This window comes from Carex rostrata, chromosome 7, assembly GCF_964058835.1.
Source record: "Carex rostrata chromosome 7, lpCarRost1.2, whole genome shotgun sequence".
In the NCBI taxonomy this organism is placed as follows: Eukaryota; Viridiplantae; Streptophyta; class Magnoliopsida; order Poales; family Cyperaceae; genus Carex; species Carex rostrata.
The window spans coordinates 7,126,266-7,142,242 of record NC_135924.1 but is presented as its reverse complement, the minus strand read 5'-3'; the positions used below and the strand labels follow the sequence as shown (position 1 = coordinate 7,142,242).

At 31.6% G+C, this 15,977-nt stretch overlaps 2 protein-coding genes across 2 annotated transcripts; both read left to right on the top strand.

The window, feature by feature from the left end:
• Positions 1-6,269: 6,269 nt before the first annotated feature.
• Positions 6,270-7,087, top strand: LOC144557443 (uncharacterized). The gene is made up of 2 exons (XM_078306015.1): positions 6,270-6,596; positions 6,842-7,087. The coding sequence occupies exons 1-2, from the start codon at positions 6,407-6,409 to the stop codon at positions 7,054-7,056; spliced, it is 405 nt and encodes a 134-aa protein (XP_078162141.1). The 5' UTR covers positions 6,270-6,406; the 3' UTR covers positions 7,057-7,087.
• Positions 7,088-10,131: 3,044 nt separating this feature from the next.
• NBS1 (nijmegen breakage syndrome 1) lies at positions 10,132-14,056 on the top strand. The gene is made up of 13 exons (XM_078306110.1): positions 10,132-10,254; positions 10,363-10,416; positions 10,763-11,021; positions 11,443-11,531; positions 11,611-11,741; positions 11,825-11,871; positions 11,985-12,093; positions 12,200-12,286; positions 12,377-12,551; positions 12,880-13,262; positions 13,431-13,492; positions 13,577-13,679; positions 13,920-14,056. The coding sequence occupies exons 1-13, from the start codon at positions 10,218-10,220 to the stop codon at positions 13,974-13,976; spliced, it is 1,593 nt and encodes a 530-aa protein (XP_078162236.1). The 5' UTR covers positions 10,132-10,217; the 3' UTR covers positions 13,977-14,056.
• The last annotated feature ends 1,921 nt before the right edge of the window (positions 14,057-15,977 follow it).

The window sequence follows — 15,977 nt, the reverse complement described above, 5'->3', positions numbered from 1 at the left end:
AATTTTTTGTATAACATCATCTAACTTCTCATCACAGCTCTTCTTCTTGAAGAACATCTACTCAAAATCTGAGTCTGGTTCAAAATCAGTCTCAGAGGTACGTTCTCCTTGGTCCATCTCTTCCTCTGCTTTATTTCTGGACATATCGGTAGACTGGAACTCCACCAAAAAATAATAAATCAGTGAGACCAAAAGGGGTACACATGCAACAATCCATATATACATAGTACATAATTTTAATTATCTTCTGAATTATTGCTAGCATTCTATACAAATAAGTACAGAATTTAATTATCAAAATTATTAACTAAATTGAGCATCCAATGGCCAATGCCGCATGCTATTTTCAATGAAACAGGAACTAAAAGAAGGGAATACTGCAACTGTTCTTTCTGACAAATGAATTTCTCTGATCCTGTGGTTTTCCTGTCAGTTTTTTTTTTTTCAAATATTCTTTTTAGTTTTCCGTGAAGAGTTGGTATAAAGAAAAGAGGCCCAGTTTTTCTTAGTCAATTGAGGCCCATATAGAGTAAACTTTAAAATTACTGTGGTTGTCATAATTATGACACAAAAAAAATTATTGTTCTGCATATATAAAAAATAATAATAATAAATAAACAAACGGATACATATACAAATCTGACACAATTTTGACAGTAATTTTAATGCTCAACAAATCTCAACAAAGCTCGGTTCAAAGATCAACAAATCTGACACAATTATCAGTAATTTTAATTAAAAAAAAACTTAGAACCGGAGAAAATCAAAAATTTAATCTCCGGTTTCTGACAGTCTTCAACCGAAAAAGAAATTTCTGATAATTTGACCTATAACCGGGAATTTAATCTCCAGATTGGACAGATTTCAAAATTTCTTTGCATGGAGTGTAGATTTTGAAATTTAATATCTTATTTGGATATTAATAAAAATTTCGGGCTCAAATGCCCCGTTGCTTTATGTCTTAATTGTACCTCAACATTTTTATCTTCGATTTCAAAGTACATACAAAAGATTTGAACTGCTCAACATGATACCTACATTAAAATGTACTTAGAGATAAAATTTTATATTTTTTGAAATTTATTACTATTTTTTAAGACATGTATAAAATCACTGTTTTTAGATGGTCCACAATTTCATGAAAAATAGTGAATTTGTATCTATCTTAAAAAATAGTAAAAATTTTCAAAAAATTTAAAATTTGTTCTCTAAACATATTTTAACGTGGATATTATGTGAGCAATTCAGATCTTTTATTGAAACTTATAAATTGAAAATAATAACATTTGAGTACGATTAAGACATGAAGCAGTGAGACATTTGAGCCCTCCTCATATATATCTATATGGGCTTGAAATAAAAAAAAAAAACAAAAACAATAGCATAGGTGACGTAACATTTAGTACATTAATGTTAGATCAATATTTAGACGAAAAAAATATGATTAGAATTTTATCTAATCAATTCATTAGTTTAATAATATGTAAACGTCATGTCGATATCAATTTTTTGAGCCATACTTTAATCTAGAACTCGTAATACTAATTAATGGTTTCAACACTGTTATATATATTTTTAATGTAAATTGTTATATAGCGTAATTTTTGTTCTAAAATTATGAACTGTAATTTAAAAAGATTGCATTTAGGCATTTAGCGGATGATCCGTGGACCGTGGTTGGTATTAGCCTCCGATACCCGACAAGGGAGAGAAAAAAATAAGATCGGATTACTTTGAGTTTGACCTTCTTAAATAATTCTAGGCTGGTGCTTATTCCAATAAGCGCCTATTAACCTTGGTTTTGTCTTCAAAAATAACAGGCCGGGATTGTTTTATGTTAATTACCGGTTTGACCTTTATTCATCACTTAAAAAATGGGAAAATTTTCATTTATAGAAATTATTAAATTCAACATACAAGAAATAAATGATTTTTGGTATCCATTAAATATATAAAGATCAAGTTAATTAAGCCCAATCTAAAAATTATGAATCCGACTCAATAATTCATATTCAAATATTATGTTTTTATGAAATTATATGTGGACTAGAACTTGATTCTCCTCTAATCGGATAGTCCGGATCCAAACTAAAAAAAAAAAAAAAATCTTGATTCTGAATCATTGAGTTTAATAAATATGATGTTTCTATATTTATTGGAAACAAAACACTTTTTCTATTTTAAATGCTACAGTAGAGGTGCTATCGGGTCGGGTCGGGTCCAGATACTATTATATTTGGACCTGTACCCTAAAAGCGTTCGGGTTCGAATTTCGATCCATATACTTATTTGTTTCAAATCGGGTCGGGTCTGGATCTGGATACCTATCTACCCGAAGATATTTCAGGTCTAGTCTTTCAGTTCCGGGTAGATAGATATCCATAACTTGTTTGTAGATTATTGGGTCCGGTTTGGATACAGGGCAGTTCCAGATCCGGAACGGGTATATGCCACAACTCCAAAGCATTTGAAAAATCATTTACATTTAAATATAATAATTTCTTAAACATCTCATGTCATAAATAATTATAATATAAATTAAAAACTACTGCAAAATAAAAATTATACTATTGATTTTGTTCATAAATAATAAAATATATCATGCTACATAACACAATAAAAATAATAACTCTATGGTTGAAAACGAAATATAATTTTTAGAAAGTAAAATATTGGAGATGACGATTTCCTTTTTTTATGGTTCAAAAAATCTATAAATGGAATACTAATAATTTGTAGAAATGACATATCAATGAGAGCAATAAATTTTCATTATTATGCAGAAGATATTGAGGCAAATATTGAATGATGTATTCATAAAAATAAATTTTATTTAAAAAATTAATGCGGCTGTTACGGAAGGAATAAATTTGGCATTTATCTGTGTGTATAAACATAGCTAATACGTGTCTGCATTATATTTTCTCACATTCAAGTCGTGAAAAAATACTTGGCTCATCATGGCTTATGCAAAAATTAATATGCAAAGTTGTATTTTTATATATTAATAGTTATTAAGATATGTTTTATCGGGTATTTATACGGGTATCGGGTTAGATAATTAAATAAAACTCATATCCTATCCATTATAATATCGGTTCCGGTTCAGATCCAGATCGGATATGAAATTATTAATTTTGTAACTGTATCCATAATTTAACCGATTATATTTTTTAAATCATACCTTATCCAAATTAATTAGATCCAGGTCGGTTCCAATTCGGATCCAAGTAATCGGGTAAAAGTAGCACCTCTATGCTACAGATAAAAAATTCCCATTAAATGCGGTTTACGAGGTGAGGCATTTATACTGTTTTTTATTAAAACGATAATTTATCTTCTTTAACTAAGAGAATGTACATTAAAAAAATCCATACGTACGTGCATAACAAAGATTGTCATGGACTAATTGCATGCTACTTATTCACATGCAAAAATAGTTTAGTTTTTTTTTTCTTAGATACATTATTTTGATACTTCAAGAAATAATAGACACACACAAAAAAAATTTAAGAAATGCCTGACAATTTCGTTATTTTTCTCCATGCATCACTAAAATTTAAGTTTTTCATCTTCACAAATCTTTGTTCATAACTGCAAAAGATAAAGCGTTTTTCCCCTATATTAATTTAAACTAGTAAAGATTAAAAAAAAAATGATGAAATTTTTAGTGGTTTCCAAAGGAATATTCACAAAATGATTTTTAGTGATTTCGCAAGGAATACACAAAAAAATTTCTATCATTGACAAGTCCAGCTAATATGACATTAGTGTCATTTTAGTCTATATAACACTAACTCCAAAATCTATTAAATTGAATTCAAACAAAAAATCTAAACCGTTCAAACCGATCTACTTCATTAGTTGTGCATTTACATGCAAAATTTATAATGTTTCAAATTTATTTAGTATCAAGTTAAGCGGTCAAATGTGGGAGTTTTTAAGCTAATTTTAATGCATTCATTTTTCAACATTTTTGACCGCTTTATTTGATATTAAAATAACTTAAAAATATATAAAATTGGCATGTAAACACATCACTCATATAGTAAATTAGTTTGAACGTTTTAAATTTATTATTTAAAATATATCTGATAAATTTTGAAATTGATGTCATATGATACTAATGACATACTAGCCAAGCTCATCATTGACTCATTAGAATTCTTAACCAATTAAAAAATAAAAAGCATTAAGCACTGCGGTTTACAAGGTGAGGCGAACTGTTGCACAAATTCCCACGGTAAACATATTGAAAGAGCTATTTTGAGATTATGCAGTGCACAATCAGTAAAAATAAAATGAAAAATATATGATTTACTCATTGTACGAAGTTAAACTAGCTCTATCAATATGTTTACTTTAATCTAATTATAGAGGTGCAAACAGATCTCCGTATCCACTTTTAATTTTCGGATACAGATATAGATGGATATTATAGATCAGAAATTAGACGGACGCATAGAGATACGGATCGAATATTGGATATCCGTAAATATATACATAAATATTTTTATAATTTATGGTAAACTATATAGTATATATTTACTATTCAGATACGGATAATTAAAATTCAAAAACACACTTGGATTCGTATGTGCACGGATATTCAGATATCGGATATCCGTATCTAATTTTCGGATGTTAATGTGGATACGGTCAGATAATATCCGATCCGTTTGCACCCCTAAATCTAAGTCATTTATTAGTAATTCTAGCTCTGTCTGTACGAGATAGTATTTTTGCTCATATTAATAATTTTTTGGAAAACTACAAAATTGAAATTACAAAAATGTACGGAAAAAATATCACACTGTACAATAAGCACGATAGTAGATATTGCTACTAAAATAATATTAAGACAGTGGGAAAAATTAAAAAAATAAAAGAAAATAATTGAAATAATAAAAGGCTGACTAATTCAATATATTATATTGTAGCAAAGACTCCAAAGTGCATGATTCTGTTATAGATTTTTGCTAAAGTTTTGGCATAGCATAAACCTTGGTGCTAAATGTAACTTGAGGATATATTGCTGCATCAACATTTGAAAATTCACTTTGTAGCTACTGTCAAATTTTTCAAAAAAAAATATATTTGAAAATAGCGGTATTAGAATGAAGAAAAAAAAATGGCCAGTCTATAAATCTAACTTCCATAATAACTGAGAATCCTACTTACAAAAGAGAACAGAGTAGATCTGATATTTATCAGATCTACTTTTAAATCTAATGAGCTTCAAAATTATCTGATCTGCTTTAAAATTTATGAGTACGAAAATTAAAACAGATATGTACGAATTTAAAACAGAATGCACGTTTCGTAAAATGGATCGGACAGTAATTAAGTTCATCAAACTAAAATAGATCCGACAAGTTTCAGACCTACTCCCACGTCACTACAAAAAAATCGAAATACAAAGCCCAAGCATGGTGACATGACTCGCGTTTTATACGCATTTAATTTGAACATAAAACGTTTTTTTGACGCTTTCGAATCAAACTCCGAATAACATGCAAAAAACATATAATACGTTTTATTCGCGATAAAAACATGAAAAAAACACCAAAATTTTTATTTTTCCTGGGTCTTTTTTTGGAATTTTTCTTTTAACTTATTGTGCCGAATTATTTTTAAATTATATCAAATTATACTCAAATCACGAATTATTCAACTTGCCGAACCGAACCCAAACTTTTTGTTTGTCAAGCCCAAGCCAAAACTTCACATACAAATTCAGAGAAAACCGCCACAGGTGAACAAGCGCTACAAAATATATTTAGGGAAAAGAGAAGATGACAGTATCATCTCTGAGCCGCCTGACATAAGACAAATTAGTGAATGTTCTCTCTCAGTAAATGTGGGAAAAAAAAACTGCTGTTATTCCAGATTAATAACAGGGCCCTGTTATTCATATCTCAACCGTTCAAAATTTTTATGTGTGAATCTTGACAATGGTGAACCGCTGAGATCTGAATTACAGGGTTCTGTTATCCTTTGGAGTAACAGTAGATTTATTTCCGTAAATGTAGGACCTACACGCAGCCAGAGACTCATAGGACCCACATCTCTGCACTCTCTCTTCGTTTAAAGAAACAGAGAGCAGCGCTCTTTCCAAGCTCCAATACTTGTCAAATCCTTTCATTCCACCTCTCAAAGTGTCAGTACTTTTTCGTATTTTCTATTATCAAGCTTCACTTCATGTCTTGTCTTGTCAAATCTTTTCATCCAATTTTGTTCAAAAAGTTGCAATCTTTTCTTTTTCTATAATACCAATGCCATAATCCCGGTCTCCTTTCTGCTCTCTCTTGTACCAAACAGCTCCTCTGTCTCCTCCTTTACAAGCCCTTTTCGTTGCAACTTCGCTCGTAAAAGTTCTCTGTCGCCCCTTCTCTTTTAAGTGCATATGGCTTTCGAATCGTGGATAGAAGAAATCGCAAAGGAAGAGCTGAAGAAATTAGAGAACCAGCATCCAAACCGATTCAATTACCTAAAAACAGAGCTTAAATCGTTAATCTCTGAACCCAAATTGGAACCTTTCTTTATTTTACCAGAACCCATTTCTCTCTACTCGAATGATTTTCTCCCAACACAAGGTATGTAAGTGTAACCAACTGAATCTCATTTGATAGCTTTTTTTTCTGTTAAAAAAAAATATTAGTAAAAAACTTAACAGATAACAGAGTAGTTTTTACTTCATGCAGCGCACTAACTCCTTTGATTCTCTAGTTTGTGCGCTGCATGAAGTCAAAACTGCTCTATTAAAATCTGAAAATGCAATAATGAAAACACGAAAGTAACATTTATTTATTTATTTTATTTTTCTTTATCTTTGTGATAGAGTCGTCTAATAGGAAGAGGAAATTCGATTGTGGCACGGTGCACAACGAAGAATTCAAAAAGAAAAAAACGAGAAAGGAGGCGTGTTCTATGCATGGTGATGGTAGGATGAAAGATAAAGTTGAAATTGTGATTGAACGAGCTAAGGCTTGTTTGGAGAGGATCCGAATGGTTAAAAAAAGCTTGATACCACACCATGGTTCCTTAATCAATTAAGACTTAAGAGCATGAATATGTGCTATTTTGTTTGTTTTGTTTGTTTTTTGGAAAAAAGGGCACAAAGCCAATTGTATTACCAGTAAATCTGTTAATTAGTACAAATATTTTCTTCTTGGTAAAAGAAACATTCTCTCGATGTTATTAGCTGTTAAATGTTAATTTACTCTTGTGAAAATTATGCTGAAACAATTTCACATCTCATTAATTTATATTTGATTAATTGGGAAATTATAAAATAATAGTTAAAAAGATCATGAGTAAATTATATCTCATTAATTTATACAATTTTTTATATAATTTTGAGTAAAATATGGAGTACTATAAAATTGATCTTATTTTCAGTATTAACTTCTTATATGATTACTCTGGTCCCGTCTCTAAATACCATAACGGTTAATGCAACACTCTCCTTAATAAATTGAAATCTTGAGAATACTGAAAGTCATACGTGATATTTTTTTTATCGTGGGATTTTGTATTTGTTTGAAATCTTTATCAGTTGGATATGACCAGTGTTGTAAAATGCGGCCGCATATGCGTATGCGGTCCTCGACCGCATAGAATCCGACCATGCGGATTAATATGCAGATATTAGTCCACTTAAATTATTTTAATTAAAAAAGTTCAAACTTTGATTCGAAATTTTTTAATTCTTAAGGGATATTGGGTATAAAAATCACACCCAATTCATAACCCTCATTCAGACTAAACAGCCTAGTCAAGTTAATTTAAAGGGGACGGAGAGGAGTTGTTTTATAGGCACTCCAGCGCCTTCTGAGTATTCCTTCGTAGATGTGGGACTAATAGACCGGTTTTTAAGCTTTGAGGCGCCTCAGGCACTGAGTATTCCTTGACATGTTCATTTTATTTCCGTTTTGGGCCTCTGTTTTGGGCCAGGCGCTGAGTATCCTCTCCAGCTTCAATTTATTTTCTTCATTGGAGTAGAGCAGGCCTTCCGCATATATAAGTTTGATGTTATAATCAAGATGTAGAGCAGGCCTGCAGCTTCAGGATGGAGAAGACTTCTTCAATTTATTTTATTTCAGATTTTGAACTATGCTGTTATAATTAAAATTAACTTATGTGCATATATAAGTTCATATATAATTAAAATATTTAATATTTAATGAAAAAATCCACATAAAAATCCGCATATGCGGCCGCATACCGTATATGCGGTATGCGGTGCCCTTCCGCATACCTTCCGCATACCGCATTTTGCAACACTGGATATGACCACAATCTATCATATCTATTTCACTAATTCAGTTCAAAAATCCTTTCATTTGAGCATTTCGGGTGGTTGAAATGATTTCTTCTTCGAAAGTGGAGAAACACTCTCCTGTATTAAAATCTCTCTTTCCTAACGTTTATTCAGTGCACTTCTCAGTTCACAACAATATCTTACAAAAAAGATATCTAAAATTTGTTTACATTAGGGTTTCAATTGAATGACAAACGATGAGAAAGACATGGTAAAGATAATTTCTCAATTGTTTCCACAGTACAGGACGGTTTTAAATTAAGGGATTATGAAATCAGTTAATTGTCTTTTTAATCCATGAAGAAAACAAAGTCACAATAAGCAGCAGTTGGATGAAACTACTACTTTGAACTAGCGGGCCATTTTAACGGGCTTTAAGACCAGTCCATGGGAATTCGGATTCCCTTTGGTAACTCAAAATTGGAGTTTGGATCCGGACCGTTTGATCAGAAACTACACGAATATTAAAGGAGTCCAGTGAATTTTGGTCGGTCCAGATCCGTCGGACGGTCCCAGTCAAAACTCAAATTTTGGGTTACTGTAGGGGATCTGGACCCACTCCGGAGTCCATATTCTCGTACTTAGAGGTACTATCGGGTCGGGTCGGGTCCGGATACTATTATATTTGGACCCATATCCTAAAAGTGTTCGAGTACGAATTTCGATCCATACACTTATCTATTTCAATTCGGGTCGAATCCGGATTCGGATACCTATCTACCCGTAGATATTTCGAGTCCAGCATTTCGGTTCCGAGTAGATAGATATCCATAACTTGTTTGTAGATTATCAGGTCCGATTCAAATACCAGTTTCGGATCCGGAGCAGGTATATGTCACAAAAAAATTAGAGAAAATAACTTTTGAAAATAAAAATATTGAAGAAGAGATAATTTTTAAAAAGTAAAATAATAGAGATGACGATTTCCTTTTTTATGGTTCAAAAAATCTATAATGGAATACTAATAATTTGTAGAAATGACATATCAATGAGAGCAATAAATTTCCATTATTATGCAGAGGATATCAAGGCAAATATTGAAGGATGTATTCATAGTAATAAATTTTATTTAAAAAATTAATGCTGTTGTTATGAAAGGAATAAATTTGGCATCCATCTATGTGTATAAACATAGCGAATATGTGACTGCATTCTATTTTCTCACATTAAAAAAAGTACCGGGCTTACCACGGTTAATGCAAAAATTAATATGCAAAGTTGTATTTTTATCGGGTATTTATACGAGTATCGGGTTGGGTTCGGTTATAGGTCGGGTAATTAAATGAAACTCATATCTTACCCATTACAGTATCGGTTCCGGTTCCGATTCGGATTGGATATTAAATTATTAATTTTGTAACCATACCCATAATTTAACCGGTTATATTTTTTAAACCATACCCTATCCAAATTAATCGGATCTGGATCTGTTCCGGGTCGGATCCAGTTCAGTTCCGAATTGAATCCTGGTAATCGGGTAAAAGTAGCACCTCTACTCCTACTATTGTGAATTCCTATCCCCTAGTGTAACAGAATATTTCGATTTGGATCTGGACCGTCAAATCATAATCGGCACGATTATTAAAGCAGCCCCGTGCGTTCCATGTCGGATCGAATTGGCCGAATTCCGAACAGGATATTTCGATTTGGATCTGGACCGTCAAATCTTCGCACGACTATTAAAGCAGCCAAGTGCGTTCTATCTCGGGCCGAATTGATCCGGATTTCGAACAGACGGCCGTGATCCAAACAGAAATAATGTGTTACCTCAGAGGCTCAGACAAATATGGAATCAGTAAATTGTTTCGTTCATAATTCCCTTCTCTCTTCCTCTCAACATAAACCCTTTCCCTCGTTAAAACTTACCTGCGAGAAAAATTACGACCCAGAGAAAATGGTGTGGGGATTAATCCCAGTCGATTCACCTCGGGGTACGATTCTATATTCTAATTAGTTATCACCTCTCTGTTTTGTTCCTGAACCGGGTAAATTTGGATTAATTATGCATATTTTGAGCTAATTATCTTGTTCCTTTTCAGGTACCCAGATGTATCACATTTTCTCCGCTGGAACCTATAAAATTGGCCGAAAAGGTGAAGTTCTAGACCTTGCTTAAGATTTAAGCCATTGACTTAATTTTATTTAGAAAAGTTACTGGTATCAGAATTTCTGAAGACAGAACCAAAGAAACGAAGTAAATACTTGACAATATTACTGGTCCTTTGTATGTTTCTTCTGATGATGGACTTTGTAGAAGGTAGGCTTGGTACTGGTACAGTATCAGTAGGTAGCAGGCTCTGAACTGTACTAACTGGTACTAACTTGTACCTCTTTTATCGGTTGCGTGCTGAATTTGCCAGTTACTTCACAAACAATATTAAAGAGCATAAAAGTTCTAATGGCCTCCCACTCTCTCTTTCCCTCCCTTTCTACTTCTAGATTGTGATGTCATCGTTCAAAATGACACATTGATATCTCGAGTTCATGCTGAGATCATTGTCGACAAAATTATCTCATGGGAACCTGCAAATACGGGACCCACCTGTCAGTCACATGTGCGTATTTTAGACCGTTCAAAATATGGCACCTTTGTAAAGAGAAATGAAGGTTCTGAGGCTACTCGGCTAAAAAAAGATGAAGATGTCATGCTTAGAGATAATGACTTGATCACTTTTGGTACCAGCAGTGCAACCTTTAGGTAAATTCTAATCACGACATTTAGAACCTTTAAATGTTTAAAATATCATTTCAACTCATAGTTTTGATGATTACTCTTCGGTTACATTGGTTTGTATCAAACAAGATTTATTTAGTGCCTATTTGATTATTTAAATATAAAATTTCCTTGAATCTGTGTGTAACATATGGGTTGGGTTTTAGATTAGCTTGATTACATACTTTAGTATATGTTTGTATTATTTGTTGGTTTTATGTGGTTAACTGTACAACTAGGATTAAGTTGAATCTTAATTGAGGGGTATTTGCATGATGTATGGATAATTAGCCAAAATTGGATTAAATCAGGGTTTATTCATGTTGTAATGGGCTTGCTAGCCTGTTTAAAGAATTGTTTGTGTTCATACCCAAGTTATTTTTCATTGTATTTTTTACTCTTTTAGATTCACATTAGTTCCTATTGTGGTTTATCTTTACGGGAAAAAGCCATCTCGGATCGATCAATCATTTCAAGCCACCATATCATCCATTGGTTAGTAGTTCTTTTCTTCCCTTTCTTCTTTTAATGATTTTTACCTTAAATTTGATCGGTTGCGTCCTATTTTCCCAAGGTGCATTTATTACGCGCAAGTGGAGAGATGATTGTACACATGTACTTGTTGAAGAATATTCTCCTCTGACGAATGAGATCATACATGCAATGTTGGCTAGTAAAGAGATTGTCTCTATAGACTGGTTTAAGGTGCTTTTTCTGCAGTTTTTGAAATGTTATTCTGTATAATTGAGGGTTCTTGTTTCATACTCTATGCAATTTTACTTCTATAGGTGCTGGCCGAACAAAACATATGCACAGACATTCCATCATGTTCTCCGTAAGCTCTTGATTTCCTTTTTTATCCCTATGTATATTGCCAGTGTTACAAGACTGTTCTTTTCTCAAATAATTTCCTGATAAGTTCTCTTGTTTCTTTTTTTAAAATTTCAGACATGTACCCTCTTTGATGCTAGATAATGTAGAAATAAAAATGGTGGAGGCCAAGCTTCGTGAAAACTGCCTAGAAGGCCATACATTCATCCTGGGGCCATCAGGCAAGGTTTATTTTTGTTTGATTTTTTGTTTATTTATTTTATTTGGTATCATTGCAGTTGAAATTTGGCAACTCTTATTTGGCTATCAGTCTCATTTTAATTTTAATGTAGTATACATTTGGAGAGAAGCTTGAATCACTACTAAATATGGCTGGAGCAAAATTTATCCATGTCAAAGAGTTCTGTTCAAACAGCCAGGTACTAATGTACATTCTTTTACCTTTTTGCAAACTCAAACATATGTCACATGCTAATTTGCTATATATTACTCATGTTTTTTTATGTTAGAAATCATCAGATATGGTAGAACAAGATGAAATGATCGTTGTGGTTCCATCAAAATCGCCCTTGGAATTCAATAATTCAAAGGAGCTCGCTGCTTTGTCAAAAGTTACTGATCTGAAATTAATTGCTGCAATATTATCTGGCAAGTTAGAACCCGCTGTTGTTGAACCCCCATCCTGTAAGTATTCCTATTTTTTGTCATTAATTTGCTTGCCGAAGACTTGATAAAAGTATTGAAAATACTTGGAGTTAATTGAAAAGGTTGGATTGAATTGATGTTAATTGCTCAATTCAGGATTTATGAGTCTTGGTTTTTTAACTTTAGGTGTAATTGCGTAACAGTGCATTGATCAGGTCTTAGATTTTTAACTGGATTCAAATTAGTTTTAACTGCACAATAGGTTATTTGGGCTTTATTCCGGGTTACTTTGGGCAAAGTGAAAATTGGGAACAGTTCTACCTTTAATTATGCTGAAAGCGATTTTCTCCCTAAAAATCTATTTCAGATATTGTTACCTCCTCGCATTCGACTGACGAGACCATAGTAGCGGAGTCTGACTTAGAAATAGACACTGCAACTTCTGTGCAACCAAATGAAATGAAATCAAAGGCCACAGAAGATCCTGGCAATTTCGATCTTAGAGAACAAACAGCTGATGCTGTTGCTCCCATAGTTGTTCTTGACAAAACCATAAACGAAGAACTGAAACCGAAAGAGGATGGTGTAAGAGCAATGGAGGGAATAAACAAAGGAGATAAATCCGTTGTGGATAGAGATGAGCATTCAGATATTATATTTAGTCAGGATTTAATTGTGACAAGAAATAATCAGATGCTGCCTCCTGCTGCTAATAATCCGACAGTAGTTAATTTTAAGCGCTTCAGAAAGGTAAACAAAATATTTTTATGTTCAAACAAACTTGTCATGCATGCTTTATTCTGATTTAACTTTTAGTGCAACTTTTCATTGATTTACTTTTATTTGTTTATTTATGTGATACTTCTTCTTTTTTGACTAGATGATTAGACCTATATTTTTGTTTGTATTTTTTTGTAGAGAGAGATTGTGTCTGGAAATAGCTACCATGATCTCATTCCTTTTGCACAAGACCCATACAAGTAAGACTCCCATTTATTAATTCTGACATGTCACGGGTAGTTTCTTACTGATGGAAAGAAAATAAATTTGTTTGCTTATCTCAGAGAATGTGATGAAGAGTACAGTAAAGCATCTGAGTTTATACAAGAGGAAAGAAAGCGGAAACAAACGGAAGCCATTGCCGAGGATTTGTTCAACAATGAAAAGGTTTGAAATTCGATCCTTTTTATATCTAACTATTATGAAAAGGTATTCGGATTTTATGAAAATGGTAAAATAGTAAACATAAAAGATGTACTGAAAACTGAAAAAAGTTTGGCAATACCAATTTTGAGCGACATAATGTTTTGCCTTTATAACAATCATATTTGATTTTTTATTAAGGATATTTTTTGTTGGTTAATTGTCGTTTTTTTGTCAGATCTCATGAAAACTTTTGAATTTCAGGGAAGAACGAGAGCATATGGTTCTACTTCGATACATGCACTTCTTTCAAGCCGTTGATATTATTACTCGAAAGGCGAGCTGTAATGCAAAAGAGGTTTCTTTGGGGGGGGGGGGTGTTTGCAAGATAAACAAAATATATACCTCTATGCACATGCATTTTACCCCTTTCTGACATAAAAACCCGAAAATTAGTTGATAGGAAAACATTGCTGCTGCACTGTTTGCTAACATTTTCCCTTTATCAGTATGATTTAGTAGGATCAACTGAGATTGCATGTCGAAAAACAGCGAATTTAATTGATCCACATAATGTTTTCTGAAACATAGCAATTTAAACCCAACCAAAACCTATGCACACTGAGTGCATCCTTATCTATACTCTAAAGAATATATCATATACTTAATACATGTGATCTATATGCTTCTGTACCAAAAAATAAAGCGTTCATTGCCTTTTTTTTAATGATACTAAATATTCAAATTAAACACTTTGTGAATAAGTAAAAATATATTTTTCAGATTTGTTTTTAATAATTGCGCAAGGTATAAATATTGTGATCATTTAGCACATATGTTAATTAAGAAAATAAAACAAATCTGGAGTGCAGTTGTAGGGGTGTAATTAAGCACAATTATTATTTATCAAACTTCAAAAAAATTTGGAACATAGAACTGTATATTCTAATGGGTTTAGTACTGTAGATAAACAGTAGTTGATACAGTTTCAAATCTAACGGTTCTGATTATTTGATCCAAATATTCGTAATATTTTAATATAATCTGCTACAAACTAGCATTAATCATGTCCCAAATTAATAACATAATAATAGCCAATTTTCAATTTCATTTTATTATTTGCTATAAATTAAAATTTATATCATTACAATAAGATATAATTTAAATAAAAAACCGACATTCAATACAGTTTATATGATAACCATGAATATCTTTTTGTTTTTTCATGAATTCAGTGTTGGGCTGGAAAATGCTAATTAATGTGTTTAAACTAATTAATTATCTAGGTATGTACTTTAATATTATCATTCTTTAGTAATATTCTTCGCTTATATGACTGACTAAGACTGGAGGAGCTGGAAAAAATCTATAGTAATTTCATTTTATAAAAAAAAAACTAAAAAATTAAAATATACAAAAAAATATAAAATTTAATGCACAAAAATTATAGTATGAAATTGCAGCACACAAATTCAATAGATAATTTATGAACGCGAATACGCAATATTATTCTGTGAGATGTCTTTAGATAAACGGAAATACGAACAAAATTCAACAATCAACATCTCTGATTTCGTCTTCTTGTTTTTTCTTTTATTATTTACGAAATGTAGGTGATATATTAATTTTTATAATTAGTACAATTGAAAAAATAAATGATTTTTTTTTGGTGGATTGGATTAAGAACTTAGACATATTAGAGTTGTATAATAAATATCAAATGTTGAAGATAACTAGTCTTTAATCTAGTAACTAAAATTAATGTTTATCGTGTGAAATGTTGCATGTTCGAAACTCAAATAAAAAATTTATATATGAATATTGAATAGTAAGATTACCTGATGTAAAATCTTCACCACAAAAATAAAAAAAATATATATAAATTAAGAAACACTAATGGTAGAACTTTCTCATAAAAAAAAAAAATGCACTAATGATACATCAAGTTATGCGAAATAAGAATATAAATTCTCCGATTTGAATTAGACAAACTACCGATAAATCTAATAAACAATAAAAGGTTGTGCTGGAGAAAGGATATTCTATACTATCTTTTTTTTCACAGCTAAGAAAAATTCCTTTTCTGTAAATTAAAAAAATACATTTGCTTTTAGTTTTCATGACAAAAATTTATAATTTACAAGATTCATAATATTTTGTATATTTTTTTAATATTTCTTGTTTCATTAAATAATTTAACAAAACACAATATTAAACGGATATGCCAAAAATATTTGTTGAAACTTTTTAAATTAATTAGTGGCAAAAAGATAGTCTATGTGCCGGATTTATGATTAAATTATGGAAGATAATATTGGTACT

Coding starts and splice junctions, on each gene's coding strand:
- LOC144557443 (XM_078306015.1), top strand. CDS start 6,407: ATGGCTTTCGAATCGTGGATAGAAGAAATCGCAAAGGAAGAGCTGAAG. Junction 6,597..6,841: donor TGATTTTCTCCCAACACAAG/GTATGTAAGTGT, acceptor TCTTTGTGATAG/AGTCGTCTAATAGGAAGAGG.
- NBS1 (XM_078306110.1), top strand. CDS start 10,218: ATGGTGTGGGGATTAATCCCAGTCGATTCACCTCGGG. Junction 11,022..11,442: donor ACCAGCAGTGCAACCTTTAG/GTAAATTCTAAT, acceptor TTACTCTTTTAG/ATTCACATTAGTTCCTATTG. Junction 13,493..13,576: donor TTTGCACAAGACCCATACAA/GTAAGACTCCCA, acceptor TGCTTATCTCAG/AGAATGTGATGAAGAGTACA.